Source organism: Mytilus trossulus, chromosome 2 (assembly GCF_036588685.1).
Source record: "Mytilus trossulus isolate FHL-02 chromosome 2, PNRI_Mtr1.1.1.hap1, whole genome shotgun sequence".
NCBI lineage: Eukaryota > Metazoa > Mollusca > Bivalvia > Mytilida > Mytilidae > Mytilus > Mytilus trossulus.
Window position 1 is genome coordinate 41,561,216 of NC_086374.1, and position 25,580 is coordinate 41,586,795.

The window sequence follows — 25,580 nt, forward strand, 5'->3', positions numbered from 1 at the left end:
CACCAAAGTTTCATGGACATTGTTGAAAGCCTTTTTGAGTTATTGTCCGAAGTGTTGAAAATCCCCCCTTTTTTATAAATAAAGCCCCATAAATCCAAAAACTTAAAATCTGAAATTTAAAAAAAAAAAAAGGGAGCTTACGTCAATAGATATAAACAATTCACTTAAGTTTCATGGAAATTGGTGAAAGTGTTTTTGAGTTATTGTCCGAAGTGTGGACGACAGACGGACAGACAGACGGACAACGGTATTTATAGATTATCGTTGTTTATCTCAACGAGATTGATTTTCTTGCTTGAGTTGGTACAGCGAAAGTGAGAAAAGCAATCGAGTTGAGATGATCAATGATAATCTGTTTATCGCTATTTTACCTATGACGGCATTGTCAATTTCATGTCAATTTCGTTAGCAACGCCATGTGTGGCCTCCTTAGTTTCTAGCGATAATTTTTCCATATCAAGCTAGAAGCATGATATGAAAATTATCACAAAAAAAGATCAAAGGAAAAATGCACAAAACAGCGATAATTATAGATAATCGTTGATCATCTGAACGAGATTGATTTTCTCGCTTGAGCTGGTACAGCGAAAGTGAGAAAAGCAATCGAGTTGAGATGACCAATGATAATCTGTTTATCGCTATTTTACCTAAGACGACGTTGTCAATTTCATGTCAATTTCGTTAGCAACGCCACAAGACCTCCTTAGTTTCTAGCGATAATTTTTCCATCTCAAGCAAGAAGCATGATATGAAAATTATCACAAAAAAAGATCAAAGGAAAAATGCACAAAATAGCGATAAACCATAATACGTCCCGTCCCGGGCGTATAAAAACTAAAACCCAACTTATCTAAATACATGAAATAATATAACTTACAACAATATCAGTAACTTCCATATCTTCCACTGGTCTGTTGTCTTCTTCTGTTAGATTGTTCTGGATATCATCTATCTCCATGTCCATGATATCTCTAGTATGATCTATAGCTACACCTTGTGCATGAACCCCTATAATGTAAGGTACAAATTAACTACCCATGTCCATGATATCTCTAGTATGATCTATAGCTACACCTTGTGCATGAACCCCTATAATGTAAGGTACAAATTAACTACCCATGTCCATGATATCTCTAGTATGATCTATAGCTACACCTTGTGCATGAACCCCTATAATGTAAGGTACAAATTAACTACCCATGTCCATGATATCTCTAGTATGATCTATGGCTACACCTTGTGCATGAACCCCTATAATGTAAGGTACAAATTAACTACCCATGTCCATGATATCTCTAGTATGATCTATGGCTACACCTTGTGCATGAACCCCTATAATGTAAGGTACAAATTAACTACCCATGTCCATGATATCTCTAGTATGATCTATGGCTACACCTTGTGCATGAACCCCTATAATGTAAGGTACAAATTAACTACTCATGTCCATGATATCTCTAGTATGATCTATAGCTACACCTTGTGCATGAACCCCTATAAAGTAAGGTACTGCAATGAACTTGTAATTAACTACTTGAATCCAAAAATATAAATATTGAAAATGACAGGAATACACAGTAATTTATAATAATGTGACATTAATAGTTTAATACCATGTTCTGAGAATTTATGTCATTTATGTTTGTTTTCAATAGTTTCATTTGTGAACATTGGTTCCTGTTCAGCAAGGTATTTATATGTAGTAAACCAACCAACCCATTTAATATGCAAAATAAATTGGAGACAGACATCAAATGTAAACTTTACCAGAAATATCTTTATTTTTCTCATTATCCTATGGAATGACTTAGAAATCTCACATCTGATTTTTTTAATTTCATTTGGAGAACTTGGTTTTAACTTCAGATCGTAGATTGATTCTATTTAATTCATTCTAAAATTTTATATACTCCTGACAATTTCTGTTGTATAGAAACATACACCAAATATAGTTATCCTATCACTAATAGTACCCGAGAAACTGAATAAACCACATTTTTTTCATTATTGACCAATGAACAATGAAAATGAGGTCAAGGTCAAATGAACCCTAGCAGACTGACATATTATTTCATACACCAAATAAAGTTGACCTATTGGTTATAGTATCTGTTGAACTAACAAAACTATGAAGGTCAGATAAAATTCGGCATGAAATTTGGCAGTCTGACATGTACATCTTACCATCATTCATTGTCATTCCATACACGAAATATAGTTGACCTAATGTTTATGGTATCGTTCTGATATAGGGACTTGAGTCACTTGACCATGTAACTAGAATCTTGATCAATGATCCATGAAAGGTGAACCTGACCTGACAGACATTAAGACATAGCAACAAACCCTTTAAGGTTCATCATAACCTTTTGGCTAATATGGCCGTATTAACACCCCAATTTTTACTCTGAGTACAGACTAACCTATGAAATTGTAACAGTTTTAAGGGATGGCAGGAACTAGATATATAAATTTTAAATGCATTTTATGTTTTAGAAAATTATAAACTTTTCTAGATTTTGACTTCCAGTTTTTTTCGTTCCTGCAGAAGGTGCAAAAATTAACTAAGTAGTGAAAACGATTGAGAAGCTCCCCTCATATAATCAATGTTGTGAGTAGTATTGATTTAAATGGACAATGGATGGACAATAGACACCTGTAAACAATAGGTGATTTAAACTGTGTAACTGAGTGGACCGTATCAAATGAAACTCATGAAACTCGGGTGTTTGTTTATTTTGCTATCTTCTGCATACTGAAAAAAACTGGACATGAAAATCCAGGTAAGTTTTTAATTTTCTGCAACGTAGACTTCGTATAAATTTTATATATCTAGTTCCTGCCATGCCTTAAAACTTTGCTGGATGTACCAGTTTGTCTGTACTCATAGTAATTTTTGAGATGTAAACACGGCCATATTTTTCAATTCCTTATGATGAACCTTAACCAAATATATTTATCCTATTTCACATCATAAGTGAGTATTCAACTTGACAAACAATTGTTATTTTTTTTCTCAATTAGTCACTGAAACATATAAATAAGGTCAAGGACAATGGACATATGACAGACAGAAACTTTGTAACATAAGGTATCTGTATATAAGGTATAATAAAACATCCAAGTTGTTGTCATATTGACATTCAATCTATGGAACACAATACAAGTCTGTATCTTACCATTAATCTCTAAACCTTTACGTAAGCAGAGACACATGTAGCAAGCAGTAGCCATTTTATAGTATGTTGATATCTTTCAAAACAACTTCTGAACATAAAGTCTTTTCTTATGAGATTTAAACTTTCATCATGCTTGTCACATGTTGGTTGAGGTAATATTCAATCAAGCATGACTAATGACCCTTTATCATGCTTTATTGAACAGAGTGGGAATCAGCCAACAACTGATCAGTGGTTTTTGATCAGTTAGATCAAGAATTGATAACTGTTTATAAATTATTTGTGTGACCAATTTAGAACATATTCACACTTTTGAGTGACCTTACAAAATTATCCTTTCCCATTGTAATATTCCAACCTAAATAAGAGTTCACTTTTTATAATGAACTAAATTCTAAGTAGAATGATTATACAACATACAATCAGTAACATATATTTACTTATATGTTCCCTGTGTTTGAGAAGTATTTTATCCTAGTTCTTACATTCTGTTTTTTCTTGGATGACTCAAAGAAATGAGAAAAAGATTTTTTTCATTGAACTATTTGAAATTACTTTTACAATACATGACAATAAAACTAAAACTATATAAGAGAAGGGATCCAACAAATACAGTATATTTTCTCAAAGAAAATGAGTGAGTGAACACAATCTGTACCGTTGTATAGTGAGAAGGGCTGGGGGTTTCTTAGGTTTTATTACTTAATTTTACTCTTCTAGTCTTTATTAAATTATCTATTAATTTAATCATTATGTTATTTAAAAATGGATCTTCATTTGACATCAACCATACAAATTTAGATTAGTCATTTAAAGTTTTAAAATTAGTAAATTTAGAGGATATATCTAAAATGAAACTGGACCTTTCAGTTTTAAGTGATGGACATTGAAGAAGAAAATGAATTTTATCCTCAACAATGTCATTATTACATAGTTCACAAAATCTTTTGTCTGGAGGTATTCCTTTATGTCTTCCCTTTTCTATTTCAAGTTCATGGGCACTGATTCTAAATTTGGTTAACTCGTTTAATGTTTTACAATTACTTAACAATAAATATTTTTCAAGGCCAATATTATTTTTAAATAGTCTATAGGTTCTTAATTCATTTCCTTGTGTTATGCCAGGTTTGTCATTATTAAGTTGATTAAGCCAAATTTCATCATATTTAATGCAGAGTATTTTTAATGATAATTTACTTTATATGAGATTTGTGATTTAACAAATATTCTGGAGTTAAATTAAGATATATTTAAATAATGAATAAAGGCTTCCCAACCAAATGTGTTAAATAAAATTTTGGACTCTTCACATGCTTCTTTAATGAGGGAGTTATTTTGTTCTGAGAGTCTGACCCAAAATTTAGTCATATTAAGAATAACCTCAAGGGAGAGGGGGTAGCGCCCCAACTCTCCCATCACTGCTAGAATAGTTGATCTACTAGGTACCTGTAGAGAATATTTACAAAATTTAACATGTAATTTTTCAATAACAAGATCTTTACACATCTGGAAAAAAATAGTTGTCTCCTTTTGATTGTAACTTATTTGGAGAGAATTGGCCCCAAATTTCTGAGCCATATAACAAAATTTACTTCAGTATCACTGGTATTAAAGAGATAATAGTAACTGCAATTACGATTATCCCAATATGGCGACGGTAGATATAGGTAAAATCTTTACACTCGTTTTTCTTAAATGTAGCATGTATTGGTCAATAGTTACTCAGCTGCAAGGTTTATCTATACCATTTCATCATATTTGAATCGTAACGGTGCACTGGAATTGTCTAATCGCTGTGAAAATAGCCGTTGAAAAATTCGGGATGATAATCGTAACTCGGAAAAAAGATAATCGTAATTATGTATCTAAAAATAAAAAAGATAATCGTAACTGGAAACTGTTTTATTAATATTGACACTAAAAACGTAAATCTGATAGCATATTATGAAATTATGGCGATGAATTATTTACGAAACGTACCAACATCTTATGACATTTCTTTTTATGCATATATAATTAATAGTTTTATGAAAACAGCTACATACTAGTATATCATACAATTGGAAGGGTGAACAAGCTTCAAGAAATTTGGAAATGGGAAAACACGAACTTTGTTAATTTACAGAAATTTCCAAACACTAGGTAAGCCACAAAATATGTGAATGAGCGATGGAAATTATGATACATGATAATAATTGTCAGGCGACACGCATGTGTCACCTTATATCAGATTTCTGATTAAGACAGTAAACAAAAATTAATTTCTGAAGTAAATAGTAAATGTAGTTAATATTGTTTAAATTCATTTATTGCAGGTGGTTATATGTGCTATTTCTGCCCCCGGTGATTTAATTCTAGAACATACCCTATTATGCCATAACGAAGTAGGAAAGACATTTAGTATTCGTCAAAAACCGTTTGACGAGAAATTAGTGGCTACAGTTTTCATGTCACTTCGATCATTTTTTATGGATGATATCATAACTTAAAAGCTATGATGAACAAGGGAAAACTTTGAAAACTGTTTTACAGTGTCATTTCGGAGTCTCTTATAGCTGACTATGCGGTATGGGCTTTGTTCATTGTTGAAGACCGTACGATACCTATATTTGTTAATGATGAGTCCTGTCGGTCTCTTCTGGAAAGGTGTCTCATTGACAAACATACCACATCTTCGTATTTATATTGGCTACTTCATGACTGTCACTGAACTTGAATTTCAGTATCTCAGGTATAAACTATAAAAAAATCAAATTTAATTTTGAATTATGATAATATGAAATCCTTAAAACATTTAATGCTATATAATTACATTAGATGTATGTTTCATTATAATACGTTATTCTGATTGGCTAATTGCACATCACATGTTATTCCGTAAGCAGTTGCATGAGACAATAACATTTCATTCATGATGACACGAGGTCCCACAATAAAGTGCACAGGTAAATTTAAAAATCTAACTTCATGAAAATTGTGTTTTTATAATCCTAGCTAGAAAATGTAATTATAAGTATTGAATGCTTCTTTTTGTAACTTTATAGGGTTGTAAAAGCGTTGACCGTGCGTACATTTTTAGAATGAAGCGCTTCCGCGCTTCATACAAAATGAACTTCGGTCAACGCTTTTACACCCCAATAAATTTACAAAAAGAAGCATTCAATTCTTAAATAAGATTAGAGAAAGATTGGCCCTACATGGGATTCTTTGTGTATTATGAAATTAAGTAACGTGGAGTTCATTGACAAACATGGATTTGTGTTCTTTTATAGTTTGGCCAAAAGCCCGAAAATCAAGAAATAAAATTGATGTGGCTTTAAATTTTCTTACAAGAAATACTTATTCAAAGAATGACTGCAAAATTGAGAATAATTGAATAACCCATATTCCGCAAAATAAGAAACAAACTTATTAAAAATTCATAAATACTCGGTATATGAAAAATATGCTGCATACATATGCATGTAAGATATTGCAGAGAAAAATATTGAAGGTACTAAACAAGGAACATTTTTGTATTTGCATGCTTGCCATATAATTCGTACTTTTCTATTAAATTACATTTTTAACACACAAAATACCATTGAAATGCTGAAAGACACATTTATTATGTTTCAGTTACTATTATCCGATTAAGAAAATTACGATTATCAAAGAAGAAAAATACCATAGAGTTACGATTATCATCTCGAATTTTTCAACGGCTATTTTCACAGCGCTTAGACAATTCCAGTGCACCGTTACGATTCAAATATGATGTAATGGTATAGATAAACCTTGCAGCTGAGTAACTATTGACAAAAGCATGCTACATGTAAGAAAAATGAGTGTAAAGATTTTACCTATATCTACCGTCGCCATATTGGGATAATCGTAATTGCAGTTACCATTATCTCTTTAATACCAGTGAGTATGTGGTCAAAAAGATGTAAAAGTGTTTTAATATTAGGTTTAAAATGAGTAAAATATCTTTTTAATTTAAAAAAAGGCTTTTAATGCTTTATTACTTAGATTAAACTTAGCATCTGTAAATCTGCCAGATACAGTGAATATCATGCCAAGATAGTTATATTTTTTCTCATTATTTATAAGCTGACCATTAAATGTGAATTTTTCCTTTGATATTCTTCCTGTGTTATTAAAAAATTAGCACTTTAGTTTTTTTCATATTAATTTCTAGTCCCCATTAATTATTACAATCATTCATTAAATTATCTAAACAATTATGTAATCCAGATGAGGTCTTAGAGATCATAATGAGGTCATCTGCATACATTAAACAGTTAAGGGTACTGGTCCAAGGACACAGTTATCGTCCTTTGGTTTTCGTTGTCTACGAATATAGTTCCTAGTGTAAACAGTATATAACTTGCATGTTTTATTTGATACTTTTGTACTTTGGCAACTTTCCTGAATGATTTGCTGGTTTCAATTTGTCAAACTCAATCAAAGTAAAGGATTTACATCTTTGGCTTACAGAAACTCTGTTAAAATGTGCCATTTTGGCATTTTACCGCTATAATAAGCATTTTAAAGCAGTTTACATATTATGCCTAAGAGGCATGCTGACTTTCTATCTAACAGCTTTTCTGTTCCTGATATTTGTGTTTCTATGATTAAATCAAATTTAATTAACCATTTGTGAACTCTGGATATACAGAAAAGTAGATTATCACAGAAAAAAGTGCAGATATTTTGTATTCACGGCCATGGTCGAACCGCCTAATAGATGTATGTAAAATGTGAAGAGCTTTGTACATCAAATCTCTAGTCCATCACAAATATTTCACTAAATCTGTAAAAAAAGCACTTTACTATATTCAGTACACCTTACTCCTTTCATAGGCTACCATTTTTTTCTCTGTATGATAGTAAGTGGTCCTAATTTATGCCTTTTGAGAGTAGAACTAATTGCAAGTTTTCCATTGAAAAGTGCAAAAACTGGCCATCAGACCATATTGTCTTTCAAAAAATTTAAATGCAAGAGTCCTTTTGCAATTACACTTCTTGTATCATAATATATACCTTAGCATAGAAATGAGCAAAAAGTAACACATTTTCATTTCTAATAGCTTCTGTGTGCATTTTTATATGTCAATATGGGCGACCACCTAAATCGAATCTAAATAATTCTCAGTACTACATGGCCAAATACCATTTTATACTCATGTGGTATGCTTTTTGTAACTTTTCTATACATTTAAAGTACATTTAATATATGGACCATAATTTGCTATTGGGCTCCGTTTCCTATAACTATAGAAAAGTGATAAAATGTGAATTACTGTAAGAAAAGTTGTAACTACATCTAAAGATGCCATTATTTTTATCAACATACAAGTGTATGTTACTCTTCCCTAGAAAAAAAATTGAAATTTACGAATTTCAAAAATTCTACAACCGTATTTTTGTGTCGTTTCTCGCGTTACTTTTTGCTTCCGAAGAGCATAACGCTGACTGGTTTATAGATAATCGTCACCGGCAAATTCGTAACTTTTGCTTTCAAATAACAAAGAACATCGACCAATAAGAATAGTGAGAAGAAAATGCCGAGAACTATAAGTATTTATGTAGCAGATGTAAGAACAGTGGCGTGACTTTTGTGTCCGATTTCGTAACGCAAATTTTAGATGATGTAATCTGCTTTGTTGTAATAGAAATCTTAAAAACAATATGCAAATATGAACTCTTGCGAGATGTTCAAACAGGTAAATCAGAGATGATTTACATTCTTGTTTTGATCTTCGTAATAATTAAGTAAGAAAATGACGTTATCGTTATGCGTTACATTTCACACGAAACAGAAGTCCAGTTATTTATCAAAATTGTTTTTGTCCTTAAGTTCTAATAATTTCCAATCATACGTGAAACATGTGACTAACATGTGATAACGCCATTACGACCGGATGTACGAAATACTAGGTCTAAACATTGTTTTTGTTTCCAACGGGATGTTAGCAAACATAATCTGTAGACTTGTTTCGTCTTGTTTAAAAGAGGAAAATACAATTGTCAAAGAGATTGTGTGCATTTTTATATGTCAATATGGGCGACCGCCTAAATCGAATCTAAATAATTCTCAGTACTACATGGCCAATTACCATTTTATACTCATGTGGTATGCTTTTTGTAACTTTTCTATACATTTAAAGTACATTTAATATATGGACCATAATTTGCTATTGGGCTCCGTTTCCTATAACTATAGAAAAGTGATAAAATGTGAATTACTATAAGAAAAGTTGTAACTACATCTAAAGATGCCATTATTTTTATCAACATACAAGTGTATGCCAATACCGTTAAGAAATATTACAAATATTAATTCTTTCAAATACAAAATAACAGATCATTTATTGAAATCAACCTAGCTGTATAAATAATATTGAAACTGATCATGTCATCATGTTTATTTTTTCCTCACATTTTATCAAGTTGTATTGAACATTATTATCACACTTGACTTTTTATGCTAATGTATGTATGCAATGTACTAGTATATGTTTGTGTTTTGTTTGATTTTTCATTAAGAGGGCCTCAGGGAAGATTAGTTATATAGCTAACTGTGTAACCCTCTTAAAATAAAGTATTGTTGTTGTTGTTGTTGTTGTTATGCTACCCTTCCCTAGAAAAAAATTTGAAATTTACGAATTTCAAAAATTCTACAACCGTATTTTTGTGTCGTTTCTCGCGTTACTTTTTGCTTCCGAAGAGCATAACGCTGACTGGTTTATAGATAATCGTCACCGTAATACGTAATAATTAAGTAAGAAAATGACGTTATCGTTATGCGTTACATTTCACACGAAACAGAAGTCCAGTTATTTATCAAAATTGTTTTTGTCCTTAAGTTCTAATAATTTCCGGTCATACGTGTAACATGTGACTAACATGTGATAACGCCATTACGACCGGATGTACGAAATACTAGGTCTAAACATTGTTTTTGTTTCCAACGGGATGTTAGCAAACATAATCTGTAGACTTGTTTCGTCTTGTTTAAAAGAGGAAAATACAATTGTCAAAGAGATTGCGCCGGTGGTCTGTTATTTTTCCTATGTGCATAATGTTACATACGATCCTGTGTGAAAATAAATGCCCAATGACTTGACAAAATCGATTTCATATTTGACAGACGTTAGAACACACTTCGTTTCCCGATAATGACGTGAAGAGTCCTTGGAAAAATCAATCGAAATTACGTCTCTTATCATTGTACCAATGCTCGTTGGATTGATTTAACTTCAGCAGTAAATATTACTGGATATTTTAGGTGAATAAATATAATTTAATAAAAAATTGGAATGTACAAAGTTGGCATCTTTGTCACAGTTTTTAATTTATATTTTTTATTCATGTTCTGCAAACACTTATCAGAAACGCAATAAACTTGTCAAAGGAGAAGTAAACTTTTACCATGCATGACTTGAAAGGAAGTACTTTATAGATTTTAGCCCACTAAAGTAGGTTAAAATGTGGAAACCATGAAGATGGTGTACAGGTCACAAGTATCACATTGTGCCTATTTTAAAGATTTTAATTCCAAGTTAAAAGGTTTTTTCTTTACTGGATTTAAAGAATGTTACATTGCCAATGATTTGGAATAAATTGTATATAACTGGAATATCAAAACCAAATATAAATACATTTTTTTGGCTTAAACATCAAGATACAAAGATTATGGTATCCTGTATCAATGAAGAAAATATGGAAAATTCTGAATAAATTGTACTAATTGTTTTCAAAACAAGCACATATTTAGGAGTTTTATAATACTGTTACATTTAAGATTGATTTTAAGAAAAAGTATACTGTTCAGATTATTTTAAGCAGATTTTGCAATAAAATAAAACTAAAAAAATGCTTTCGGTTTCTTATGGTTTCCTGTCAGGTTTAAAAAAAACTTTAATATAACATTGAAAATAGATTTTAAATATTAACATGAAGCAAGTAACACTAGTAATGGTGTTTATTTATGCCTTTTGGATTATATTGTGCAAAATAAAAAAAATAAAGATTGGTTTCCTGTTTGGTTTCATGTCACTTAAACGGTGAATCCAAATGTATTAATTTTTTCTCGAAAAACTCAATTGTTCCATTCATACTATTCTAACACCAACACAACCCACAAAATAAAAGTTAAAATTTTAGAACTTATAAAAAAGGATACAAAAAGAAACCAAAGGCCTAATAACAAATTATGGTCCATATATGAAAGAATAAATTAGGCCTTAAAAACTTCAAAAACTTCAAATTGGCTGAGAAAAATGCATATTTATATAAGGCGTCCCTAAATTGGAAAATCTCTATTTTCAGGCATAGGCTCATATAAATTTAACATTGGAATAATTACAATACATCTGGTAAATAAAATAAGTGTTCAGATGCTTTTAATACTTAATATTTGATATTCAAGAGCATTTAAAAAGCAAATTATTGCAAAATTTCAAATTTTTAGGCCAAAATCTTGACAGTTGAAGATATTTAATTTACACGTCAAAAATAAACATCCAAATGTCTATATTAAAATGACCCTAGTTTCTCTAATATATGCCATATGGCCATGAAACTTGGCAAGCTATCTCAAATTGCCTAAGCTTAGGTTATGCAAAGTTTTATAAAGATTGGTCAAGTCTTTCTGTCCTATTAGGTCCAAGGACACAGTTATCGTCCTTTGGTTTTCGTTGTCTACAAATATAGTCCCTAGTGTAAACAGTGTATAACTTGCATGTTTTATTTGATACACTTTCCCAAGTTATTTCTTGATATTAAATGCATGAAATATTGAGTAGGGGGATGTAATTACATGTTTAAAAAATTTGGGTGCTGAATCTTTATGTTAAGTAGTGATTTGGTCCAGTTCCAAAAGATCAAATTTTATCACGTCTGAAGCTGTCAAACTGAATTTTACACCCCCTTAACACAGAATTGTCAATATTTTGAGTTAAAGCTGGTAGAAGTTTCTATAATTTTGATATTATTTGTCTCACTGGTAGTACACTACACTGTAAAAATCTTTTTGCGAAAGAGCAGGTGCGATTTTTTTAATTTGAATTTATTGTCTAAAAGAAATGCACTAGGAAATAACTGTGTTCTCGGGCCTACTGTTGTTTAACAAAACTGGGCAACAATTAGAATCAAATATTGCTGGTAAATCATTTATGAAAACTTTAAACAATGTAGGGCTCAGATTATCCCCTTGACGTACACCAATATCTGATGGAAAATTTTCAGTTAGTGTGTGACTATTAGTTTTAACACATAAAGATGTGTTTTTACATGAATCTGAAAGGTTGCAGATATTTCAATACGTGTACATCCTACTGTTGTCATTTATGCTCTATTGATAAATCTTTATAGTTGCAATGGAGATACTGTAAACAGCTTCATTTATAAACGCAGCCCTATTTAATAAAAGGTGTTCAAGTACAACCACAAATCTGAAAAAGAGAAGATTTAAACTACAGCTTTATAAGAAGAGGATAAAAGTTTTACCTTTCCAACAGGTGTTTGGATAATTCTGTGAAGATCTCGATGGTTCAACAATTGGCTGGAATACAGTGTTGTTACTGACAGATGATATACCACTATCTACAGTCTTCATGGGTTGTGTCCCTTTCTCCACAACAATCCTACGATTATCTAAGTCATTACTATATGTTATACTAAGTACACCAGAATCAGGCGATGTCCTCTTAGAGGAAGATTCTTCCTCATCAGCACAAAAACTAGCATCCGGCTGTAAGTTATCTATCCATGTTTGTATAGACAATAGTTTATCATGATCTATGTGAACATCAGTTTTACTTGGTTCCTCACTGTCTACGGGAGATTGATCTCGCTGGAAAACATCCTCAGATCTTAGATCGGAAAAATTACAACCAGTACTTTCTGCATTAGACACAACTTTTCGAATATCACTCTTACCTGCTTCTGTTTCCAATTTACAAATTTTCTTCTTTGGAATAAATGGTTTGTTTAAGTCAGTACCACAATTATCAGATTCCAATTTTACATGTTTTAATTCTGTTTCTTGTTGAAAAAAACTTTGTACCACTTTCTTTGATTGCACCTTATTTCGTAAATCTTGAGGCATGTTATTATTTTGATTTTCATGTTTCTTTAAAACTTTGTGTCGTAAATCATTAGCACTAAGGACTTTTGGTCTTTGAATTAAATTATTGACATCATTATTATCTGACTTGACATTACACATATACTCTTCCGTATTATTTGGAGAAATATTACATTTTACTTTTTTCACATCTTTCTGTGATGTCCATAAATCACTCAATCTTCTTTTTCGTTCCTCATTTGATGTGTTTTGTTTGATAACAGATTTATTTTCAATATCATTTTTGATAGTTCTTTCAATTCTAAGATCTGTATCCATATTGTTTTGAAATAGTTTGTTTGACTCAGGATACCTACTATTTGCCTTAGTTTGCACATTATTCCGTTTGTCGATTGGAGTTGATGAATATTGATGATACCCTGGTAAGATACTACTATGAACTGACGGAAGAGTTTGGAAACTAGATGATAAATCTCTTTCCGACATAGATGGTTGTTCGCTGGGTGTATGGGGTACAAAACTACAACTATTATCAGGTGTTATTGGTAGACGTAATGGATATAATGACCTGTTACTTGAACTTCTATCAGCATCGACATCAGTCCCTAAAGCCTCATTTACAATAGTTTGTTCATCATAATTTCTAGAAACTGAAGCACTTACTGTTGATGCAGTAAGTAGTGAATGTTTATGAGTATTTTCAATTTTTGGCACCAATCTCTGTTGATAGTTCGTTTGACTAGAATGAGACGGCAATGGCCTTTGATAGATTGGATGTGGAAGTAAACCTTTTCTCATGTCAACATCTTGCATTGAAGCAAGTTGGTCATCAAAACTATATGGTTTTGCATATAACTGACCACTACCCGATTGTCTTGGTGGAATAAAATTTTGATGTGGAACATTTGTACGAACTGGCGATTCTGATCCATGTAAGATTTCCATATGATGTTTATGTCCCTCACTTTCAGCTTTCCCATCCTCATCAGTAAGATCCAATAAATCATCGTCACTAGTTTCATGAGAATCTGCCTCAGGACTAAACTGTGGTTGAGGGGCAATCGAAACACTTTTTGGTGTCTGCTGACGAGAAACACCTGGCTTTGATAAACAAGATTTTGTTCTTTTTTCTGGAACTTTATTACTTTGGTAAGCAGCCTGAAATATATATAAGGCAAGCATAAGTTATTTAAGTTACTGGTACACTTTTTCTATATTATTTAATTATATTGTTAGAGTTTCTGAAGGGATCAATATCATACAAAAACAAGTGAAACTGCGAGCTACTGCTCACTGATGATACCCCCGCTGCAAGTGGATAATATTAATAGTGTAAAAATATGCAAGTGTTCGGTAAACAGGAAGTTGTCAAGTGATGAATCTGAAAACGCATCACACGGTATAGCTGACTTATATAAATCCTGAAACCAAATTTCAGAAATCCTTGTATTGTAGTTCCTGAGAAAAATGTGACAAAATTTTCAACTTGGCTATCATGTGTAAAATCATACAAGTGTTCGGTTAACAGGAAGTTGTCAAGTGATCAATCTGAAAACGCATCACACGGTATAGCTGACTTAGATAAACCCTGAAACCAAATTTCAGAAATCCTTGTATTGTAGATCCTGAGAAAAATGCGACTAAAAATATTCATGGGACGGACGGACTGACTGCCGGAAGAACAGACAGAGGTAAAACAGTATACCCCCCTTTTTTTAAAGTGGGGGTATAATTAAAAATTACTAGGTACTTAATAACAATAACATAATTTACCTTACACGTGTCCTTATTTGATATATTTAACATGTATAAAGAACACAATATTAGTATCATTATTGTTGTGACATACATGAAAGTTATACATCTTCTTTTTTACTTCAAAAGGTAAGTAGCAATATACTAGTTACATAAATATATAGCCCGAGATTTTGAGGGTGAGCAAGAAAACCTTCATTCAAATCAATCAATCTAACATGCAGGTTTTGGTAATCATTTGTGTATACAGAAGTAACCCATATTTTTTTTAAATACACATCATATGGACAATGATGCGACCCCATTGATGCAGGGTTTCCGCTGGCGGTCGCCATTTTCGCAATTTGCGAAAAAATAATAATTGTGGCGATTAAAATTTGTCATTGGCGAAAGAATTTGGCGAAAGAAATATATATGACGATTTATTTTCAGCCATCTTGGGTATTTACTTTTTTCGGGTTTCTCTGACTTACCATGTTTACCGATCAGACAATACTCGGAATTCACCCTTGAATTCGTTAAGATTTTGACAGAAAATCAATAATCAGTTGATTGCATTTAAAGCTATCGACATCAAAGGACTAATTAATAAAGGTGTTGATTGTATGATATGACAAAATGATATGGTTAAATGGCTTCTTCGCTTTGGGGATTCCGTATATCGTCAGATTATCAGAATTCCAATGGGGACTAACTGTGCACCACTTATTGCGGACCTCTTTTTGTATTGTTACGAGTTACAATTTATGACAAAAATAAGCAAAGACCCATCAAAACAACATCTGATAAACAAATTTAATAATACTTTTAGATATTTGGATGATATTTTGGCTCTCAATAATGACGACTTCAGTATGTATATTAATGAAATTTATCCTGGTGAACTCACTTTAAATAAAGCTAATACTAACAATGACCACTGCCCTTTCCTCGATCTTGATATCTATATCACTAACGGAAAGCTGAATACTAAAATTTATGATAAAAGGGATGATTTTTCATTTCCTATCGTTAATTATCCGTTTTTAGATGGTGACGTTCCCTTGTCACCATCTTACGGTGTTTATATATCTCAACTTGTACGATTCGCTCGTGTATGTAACAATGTTTTAGATTTTAACGAGAGAAATTTATGTATTACTGAAAAATTATTACACCAGGGTTTTCGATATCACAAACTAGTCAAAACATTTACTAAATTTTATCATCGGTATAAAGACATCATTCGTAAATATAGCTCAACATGCAGACTTTTTATACGTTCAGGTATTTCACATCCAATTTTTTATGGAAATATTCTTTATAAAGCACAAAGGTGTCAGTATTCACCTCATAAACTTACAAAACCTTTGAATAGACTTATTAAGAAGGGATATAATTACGATACTGTTGTCAAGTCATTAAAGATTGCATATTTTGGCGTTATTGAGTCACTGATAAGGTCTTTGCGTCGGAACTAAACACATTTATTCTAAAAACAGTTGTTGGCATGACACGGGTTATGTTCTTCTCATATATGTTATGATGGTATGATACTAAACCCCTTACGGGAAGGATTGTGCCTGATGTTCATATGATGAAATCATAATCTTTCAGTCAGATTAATTGAAGTCTGGAGCTGGCATGTCAGCTAACTGCTAGTAGTCTGTTGTTATTTATGTATTATTGTCATTTTGTTTATTTTCTTTGGTTACATCTTCTGACATCAGACTCGGACTTCTCTTGAACTGAATTTTAATGTGCGTATTGTTATGCTTTTACTTTTCTACACTGGTTAGAGGTATAGGGGGAGGGTTGAGATCTCACAAACATGTTTAACCCCGCCGCATTTTTGCGCCTGTCCCAAGTCAGGAGCCTCTGGCCTTTGTTAGTCTTGTATTATTTAAATTTTAGTTTCTTGTGTACAATTTGGAAATTAGTATGGCGTTCATTATCACTGAACTAGTATATATTTGTTTAGGGGCCAGCTGAAGGACGCCTCCGGGTGCGGGAATTTCTCGCTACATTGAAGACCTGTTGGTGACCTTCTGCTGTTGGTTTTTTTTATTTTGGTCGGGTTGTTGTCTCTTTGACACATTCCCCATTTCCATTCTCAATTTTATCTTACCATGTCATAAAAGGGATTTATTTACCGCTTTGCGACACACGTGTTTGAAGCAAAGTTTACGCTTCCTCTCCTTTTTTTGAAAAGAAAATTGTTGTTATGACGAAAAATGTTCAAAAGTTAGAAAGGTCGCTGATTTAAAACTTTATCATTTAACTTTCATATAGATCATTGAGTGGGTACTTCAAAGTCGTTTCAGTAACACACGTGTTTCAAGCATATAGTTTTACGATGGTCTAGAAAAGAAAACTGTCATTATGAAGAAATCTATTCAAGTGGTTGTCATGAGAGTAACCCTTTAATGTAATGACTACACCTTACACGAGGGATCAATTCCAAGTGATAAGATTCTTCGTTTTGTTGTAAAAATCACTTCTTGTTTAGCGGAAAGGGGGGGGGGGATAAAATTTTATTAGAAAAATATATTTGGCGAAAAATATAATAAAGTGGCGAAAAAATATATTGTTTTGGCTAAAGAGGTGGCGAAAAAAATAATTGACCCAGGGGAAACCCTGCATTGATGGATATACCGTCTCATTTGCAATCATACCTCCATTCCCTTATTTCATAATTATAAAAAGCCTGATAAAAAATAATTGTATTTCAATTCACCTCATTACCTAACCTATTTTTAAGTGTGTACCAGTATTTATTAGGACAAATATTTAAACTTTGAGGATCAACAAATATTATCATTCTGTATATTGAACCAATTGCAAAATACCCTATTATTAGTACCAAATACAACCATCATGCTGGTGGATAATCTAGATCACTGAAACCCAAGAACTGTTACTGCTCATTTTGTGATCAAATGGTCCAGTAGTTTCAGAGACTCAGAAAAAGAATATTTTTTAACAAAAACTCAATAGACAAATAAACATGATAAAGGATATATTATCAAAAGATGGAAAATTAAGGCAGTACTTAACATTGAACCTTGGATCAGAAGTATAGATTATCAGATTCCTACACATTGATATTGTAGATGAATTTATCTGCTGCAAGCCACAATGTGAACCTTTTTCGCACGTAAGAGCAGTGAAAGAGGTAATTAGCTTCATATTGTGTTTAGCTGATGATATTTTATGATAAACTTGATTATCTGTTTATCGATCTACATGTTTTATAACCAGTCTTTTCCCCCTCATTACAGCAGATTTCAGTCAGTATGTAGCTAATGGTAATATCTTTGGTTAGCTTGCTTGTTAGCTGAACCGTGAAGTCATTGTTAGGTAAGATATACTACCCTCCTTTTAAAGTAGCTCAGTCCTACAGAGAGATAAATTGGTTATCTGTTGGTCTAGTCTACTATTAAAGGAGGGTAGTTTACCTTACCTAACAATGACTTCACGGTTCAGCTAACAAGCAAGCTAACCAAAGATATTACCATTAGCTACATACTGCCTGAAATCTGCTGTAAGACAGTTTTACGCTTGAACAAAGCAAGCTTAAAAACGTCTCCTCACACATTATGAGGTCGCTGATGATTTCTTCAGAGACATTGTGACATTGCTGATAATGTCTGCTCTTGTTTCAAAGCCATTTTATGAGAATTACGGATCGACTGAGCAGGGTGATATAGGCATAGAGATAGACGATAAGTTAATATCTCATGTCCATGATTTGGTCCCAGGTAAGACAAATATTGCTTGCAATTAGGTATGTCACTATTGTATATTTTTAATAGAGACAGCTAACATCTGACACTGAACTCACAAACTGTCTAAAGCATGAGAGAATCCTTGCATGGTAATATTAAGAAATCAGGGTTTGCTAGTTTCCCACTGGTTTCCTTTCAAGTCTACCAGTATTTTTTCATGGACCTTCATAACCCCTTCATAGGTATTTAAAAAATCTAACTTACAATCTCTACTGATGGAAGGTGCCATGTGCTGTTACCAGTGTTAACATTGAAAAAATACACTCTGTCAGGATACGATGAAGACTGTTTCACAACCCAACCATGAGGCAATGCTGGCTTCTTTGGATCTGTCATTTCAAAACTAATTTAAAGTTCTCATTCTGAAAAAAAAGTAGGTTATTAGTTTTCTCATTTACATAATTTAAAAGAATTTAGATTTAACAACATCTGCCAATTTCAATCATTTAGAGGTTTGATAGAAGCGTATTTGCCTTAAATATACGTTCAACCCCAGCAGGATGAAGTCTGATGTAATCTTTTGTTTTTGCTGCTCCTTTCCTAAGCACATAGAATTTCTGAGTAAGATAAAAGACTGATATGCTCAGAATCATATGCATGTCTTCCTGCAGCTTGTTACATTGTTTGCTAGTATGAAAAAAAATTGACTTAAAAATTTGCATACATTGAGCTATACAAAATCTGTTATTTACAGTGGCATGTACATTAAACTAGAGGCTCACAAGAGCCTGCGTCACTCACTTTGGTCTATATGCATATTTAATAGAACACACATCAAAATTGTAGACAAGAGTAGAATGAATGACAAAAATCTGGGTTTTTTTAACTTATATTGCTGATCATTGAAGTCGGTTAAGTTTCTCTCTATCCTCAAGGTCTTATTTAGCTTTTGCTCCAAAAAAAGAGGGTAAATGAAATTCCTAAAGAGAGTAACAGTCTTCTAATTATAGCAGCAAAATTTTACTTGTTAGTAGGTCTTATCTTGCTTATCATTGACATTTATGATTTTTTAAGTTTCTATCTACATGATAAAATTAAGAAAGGAAATGGTAAATGTGTCAAAAACGACAACAACCCGACTACAGAGCAGACAACAGCTGAAGGCCACCAATGGGTTTTCAATGTAGCGAGAATTCCCGCACCCGTAGGTGTCCTTAAGCTGGCCCCTAAATAATATGTATACTAGTACAGTGATAATGGACGTCATACTAAACTCAGAATTATAATTTTTATTATATAAGGTACGTATATGGACCATAATTTGGTATTCGGCCTTTGGTTTCTTTTTGTATCCTTTTTTATAAGTTCTAAAACTTTAACTTTTATTCTGTGGGTTGTGTTGGTGTAAGAATAGTATTAATGGAACAATTGAGTTTTTCAAGAAAAAATAAATACATTTTGATTCACCGTTTACGTGACAGGAAACCAAACAGGAAACCAACCTTTATTTTCTTTATTTTGCACAATATTTTTCAAAAGACATAAATGAACACCATTACTAGTGTTACTTGCTTCATGTTAATATTTAAAATCTATTTTCAATGTTAAATTAAAGTTTTTTTTAAACGTGACAGGAAACCATAAGAAACTGAAAGCTTTTTTTTAGTTTTATTTTATTGCAAAATCTGCTTAAAATAATCTGAACAGTACACTTTGTCTTAAAATCCATCTTAAATGTAACAGTATTATAGCACTCCTAAATATGTGCTTGTTTTGAAAACAATTTGTACAATTTATACAGAAATTTCCATATTTTCTTCATTGATACAGGATACCATAATTATCGTTGTATCTCGATGTTTTATCCAAAAAAATGTATTTATATTTGGTTTTGAAATTCCAGTTATATACAATTTATTCCAAATCTTTGGCAATGTAAAATTCTTTAAATCCAGTAAAGAATTTTTTTTTAACTTGGAATTAAAATCTTTAAAATAGGCACCATGTGATATTTGTGACCTGTACACCATCTACATGGTTTCCAGATTTTAACCTACTTTAGTAGGCTAAAATCAATAAAGTACTTCCTTTCAAGTCATGCATGGTAAAAGTTCACTTCTCTTTTGACAAGTTTATTGCGTTTCTGAAAAGTGTTTGCAGAACATGAATAAAAAAGATTAATTAAAAATTGTGACAAAGATACCAACTTTGTACATTCCAAGTGTAACGGTATATTAACATGTATTTTTTATTAAATAAACTTTAATCACCTAAAATATCCAGTAATATTTACTGCTGAAGCAAAACAATCCAATGAGCATCGGCACAATGATAAGAGACGTAATTTTGATTGAATTTTCCAAGGCCCCTTTACATCGTTATCGGGAAACGAAGTGTGTAACAACGTCTGTCAAATCTGAAATCAATTTTATCAAGTCATTGGGCATTAATGTTCACACAAGATCGCATGTAACACTATGCACATAGAAAAAATAATAGACCCCCGGCGTAATCTCTTTGAAAAGTGTATTTTCCGTTTTTAAACAAGACGAAACAAGTCTACAGATTATGTTTGCTAACATCCCGTTGGAAACAAAAACAATGTTTAGACCTAGTATTTCTTATATCCTGCCGTAAGGGCGTGATCACATGTTAGTCACATGTTTCATGTATGACCAGAAATGATTAGAACTTAACGACAAAAACAATTTAAATAAATAACTGGACTTCTTTTTCGTGTGAAATGTAACGCATAACAATAATGTCATTTTTTCACTTAATTATTACGAAGAACAAAACTAGAATGTGAGTCCTCTCTGATTTTCCTGTTTGAACATCTCGCGAGAGTTCATATTTGCATATTGTTATAAAGAATTCTATCACAACAAAGCAGATTACATCATCTAAAATTTGCGTTATGTAATCGGAATCCAAAGTAACGTCAGTGTTCTTACACCTGCTACAGAAATACTTAAAGTTCTCTGCATTTTCTTCTGACTGTTCTTTTTGTCGATGTTCTTTATTATTTAAAAGCAAAAATTACAAATTTGCCGGTGACGATTATCTATAAATCAGTCAGCGTTATGCACTTCGGAAGCGAAAAGTAACGTGAGAAACGACACAAAAATACGGTTGTATAACCTTTGAATTTTGTTACATTGTGTAATTTCAATTTTTTTTTCTAGGGAAGAGTAGCATACACTTGTATGTTGATAAAAATTAAGGCATCTTTAGATGTAGTTACAACTTTTCTTACAGTAATACACATTTTTATCACTTTTCTATTGTTATAGGAAACGAGCCCAATAGCAAATTATGGTCCATATATATAAAACACAAATAAATCATAAAAATCGTAATTACAGGGCAATAACTCAAAAAAGGAGGTGTCAGACAATTTCCACCATTTGTCTTAATTGTAGATCTTCTCTTGCTTTATCATTTTTGTATATTTTAGTTTCTTTTGATCTATTTATAAGTTTTAAAATATAAGACAAAAACGCTAAAAAATTGTACATTTCAGCATCAAAGTAGCCCGTGTCACTCACCTGATATTTTTGTTTACATATAATGATTGCACTGGCTACAGTTACAAGGAAATGTAACAATAATAATAACATTATTGTTATTTTTTTTAACAATACACTATTCAAAACTTAAATAAGATTTATTTAACACAAAAAATAATGCTGTCTCACTTTATAATGAGACAATGACAACAAATATACTTATAGGAATACACTTGCCAAAACTTGATTACAAAGTTATTAAACACAAAACCAATAAAAATTGGGCGCGAACATGTAGTGTGCGAACGGACTTTGGGTGCGAATATATGTAGGGTGCAAAAGTGAAAGGGGGCGAACATGAGTGGGTGCGAACGTGAATGGGCGCGAACAGACCCAGATTCCCAGTGCCTATAATGATACCACATAATTTTAAACACTTGTTTTTAAAATTAAGTCTTATCTGTATATAAAGATTTTAAATCTTAAGTGCTCTTAGACCGCGTTCACGCTAGTATTTTCATCGTTCTAATTTGAATCAATCTAAATAAAACCAGTTAGCGTTCACATTATCTTTAATCATAACTATCTCTATTGGTCTAATCTAAACCCAGTCAGGAGACTACTTTTGTCAAAATTATCTCCCCATTAGGCCAGTTCATTTTCACAATCATAGAAATGGAAGCCATTGAAGGGATGACGAGCTACCAATTTTGCTCTTGGAAAACGATAAATTTATCCACATTGCACCATTACGGTTCTTATATGTCAGTTGTATTTTAAAAGACAAATGTATCAACTAGCTAGTGAGCATCAGTTAACCCTTTCGCCGACGAGTCACGGTTTACCGAGATTCACGCTTCAGACAGCTGACGATGAGTCCCGTTTTACCGGGATCGGAATACTTCTTTTATATTTCCCGCTTAAACAGTGCAAACAGGAGTTATCTTTCTTTGATGAATAACCCGGATGAAGTGTAAACATGGCACTTCCATTTGTTGAAAACCGTGTCAAAATCAGAGGAAATTTACGGAATTTAGGATAATTTGAAATGAGGGAACATTTTTTTAGAAAGAATATGAAAGAATTGAAGCCAAACTAGTATATTTTTTTTACATAAAATGTCGTTTTATGTACAAAACACTTGGAATGGACATCGATCAGTGGGAGGAATATGTACAGCCTCATAAAAATTTTAAAATTTTGCCGTTTTGGGTTAAAAAATTACATTTGGGGTGAAAGAGCCAAATTTTGAGAATTTCACCTAGATAATGCCGAAAATTCGGAAATTTAGAAAAATTTGTCAAAACATGAACAAAACTGTGAACATGGTCTAAGTGAATGAAATAAATACACATATAATTATAAACAAGTTTTTATTGACATTCATTATGAAGATCTCCTACTTGAGTAATAGTAGCCAGGGAAGCCATTGTCTCAGAGTAGCTTCTGTCTGGGCAGCAATCGGTGAAAGGGTTAATGATCTTGTCTGCATTGATTCAAATTAAAACTATTGTCTGATCGGTTGTCAGGTGGAATTTTCGAAAATTCATAAACATTTTAAAAAAATCTAATTAAATATTTCATGGAAGTGCAGACTAGATTTTTTTAGTGTATGAAGACTATAAACCCTAGTTTATCACACACAAAAAAAATAGAATTTTTTGAAGATATGCATTTTCATCATCCAACTTGAAAGACAGTCTTCAAGTACTTTCAGAAAAATCAAAGAGCTGAATAGCTCTGAGGGGAAAGACGGCCCTTGTTTCTATTTAATTATGTTTTTGGAAAGGGGGGTATCTTTTGATAGTTTTCATATGAAGAATGAAAAAGAGAACAGCTAGAACATGTAGAAAGGTTGACAATATTGAAATCAATTGTTGTTTATGTAATTTCATTTCCTTAGTTTAGGATTCAATTTGGACCAATGGAAGAGATCTGCATCTTCTAAATCTAAACATTTGATTAAAGTTGATAGCTAATTATCTAAAACTCAACTGAATTCTGTCATTTCACAACAACTACAATATTTTTTGAAATCTTGATTGTGTACCACTGAACTGCAGGCTAGGGCCATTTTCCATTTTTTGTGACAGTACTCTTGGATTTTTAAGTTTTTTCTTTAGAAAATGTGGACTGAAAAATCTATTCAGTTTTAAATTTCCATTGTTAAAGTTCCGAGTTACAATTCTCATCACAGGGAAACAGGTACTATAAAAATAAATAAACAATATGAGTGATGTAAACTGTGTGAAGCTTGTTTCTAAATCTTAATTTTGAAATATTTGTAAATAATAAATATGTTTAAACTACAAAATGCAATTTTTTTAATTTTTTTTTAACATTACCATGATTATGTAGGTACACAAAAATTTAGTTTTAATAGAAGACTACTAATCCTATGAAATGTCACATTTGAAGTGTTTAAATACATTAACTTTTATTTTAGTGGATAATTACTCAATTGAGGTGCTCCTGAATTGGAGGAAGATTCTCAGAATTTTTACAGAAAAAAGTGGTCTCACTAATTAGCGACAAGAAGAATATTTTTTTCTTGTCGCTAAATAGTCTTCTTGACGCTTCTTGTCTCTGATTAGTGAGACCCGAAAAAAGTAATAAAATCGTTTCTTTCCCCTGTCTCATGTAACCCCGCGATCTTTGTTTATTTTGAAAGTTGTTGACCTACAAATTAAAGTATTGTATGTTGATGTTTAAATCATCTACAGTAAACAATATTATGTTTAGATTTAACAAATACAAATTTGTAATTAGTGCACGATCTCTAAGAATGATATAAATAACCAGTGAACTGGTGAAGGATATCCTTGCTTCTTCCAAGAATGACGTCACTATAAAATACAATGTAGGTTGGATATATTTAGAATATCTCGTCATGCTAATTTTTCCGGATTGTAAAATAAACGTAAATAGTGTAAAGGAGAGTTCAAGATACATGTACGATAATTTCGTGAGAAACAGAAGGGAAATGTGTAAAAACGTGTTTAAAGTCAAACTATTCATTTCTGAGTCTGCTTCTCTTCAATCTAAGTAAGATTTGTTGTGGGGTTTTCCACACTATAACATGTATAAAAACAAAATGAATGATGTGAGGGAGTGTCACTCTGGTCAACCCCATAGGGGATTAACGGCTAAAAGCCGTCTTTCCCCAAAAATAGCTATTTGAACACACCTTCTCTGTTTTTGTGACTCATTAGATAGGAATTTCACTTGACCCATATGTTTCGTCTTATAGTACTGTGATCTTTTAGTGTTATAAAGTCAACCTGTAGCTTTGTACGATATCAAGACAAAATATTCAACTCAAACACACCCTACCATAAAAAGGTGCACTCAATTT

At 32.0% G+C, this 25,580-nt stretch overlaps 1 protein-coding gene across 1 annotated transcript in view; it reads right to left on the reverse strand.

Moving 5' to 3' along the window:
• Positions 1–25,580, reverse strand: part of LOC134707267 (transcriptional protein SWT1-like) — a 63,032-nt gene that overhangs the window by 27,842 nt on the left and 9,610 nt on the right. Inside the window, exons 2-4 of the mRNA XM_063566889.1 lie at positions 18,981–19,138; positions 12,675–14,412; positions 878–1,008 (exon numbers count right to left, since the gene is read on the reverse strand). Of these exons, the coding sequence (XP_063422959.1) occupies positions 878–1,008; positions 12,675–14,412; positions 18,981–19,112 (2,001 nt within the window). The 5' untranslated portion in view covers positions 19,113–19,138. The remainder of the gene's footprint in view (positions 1–877; positions 1,009–12,674; positions 14,413–18,980; positions 19,139–25,580) is intronic.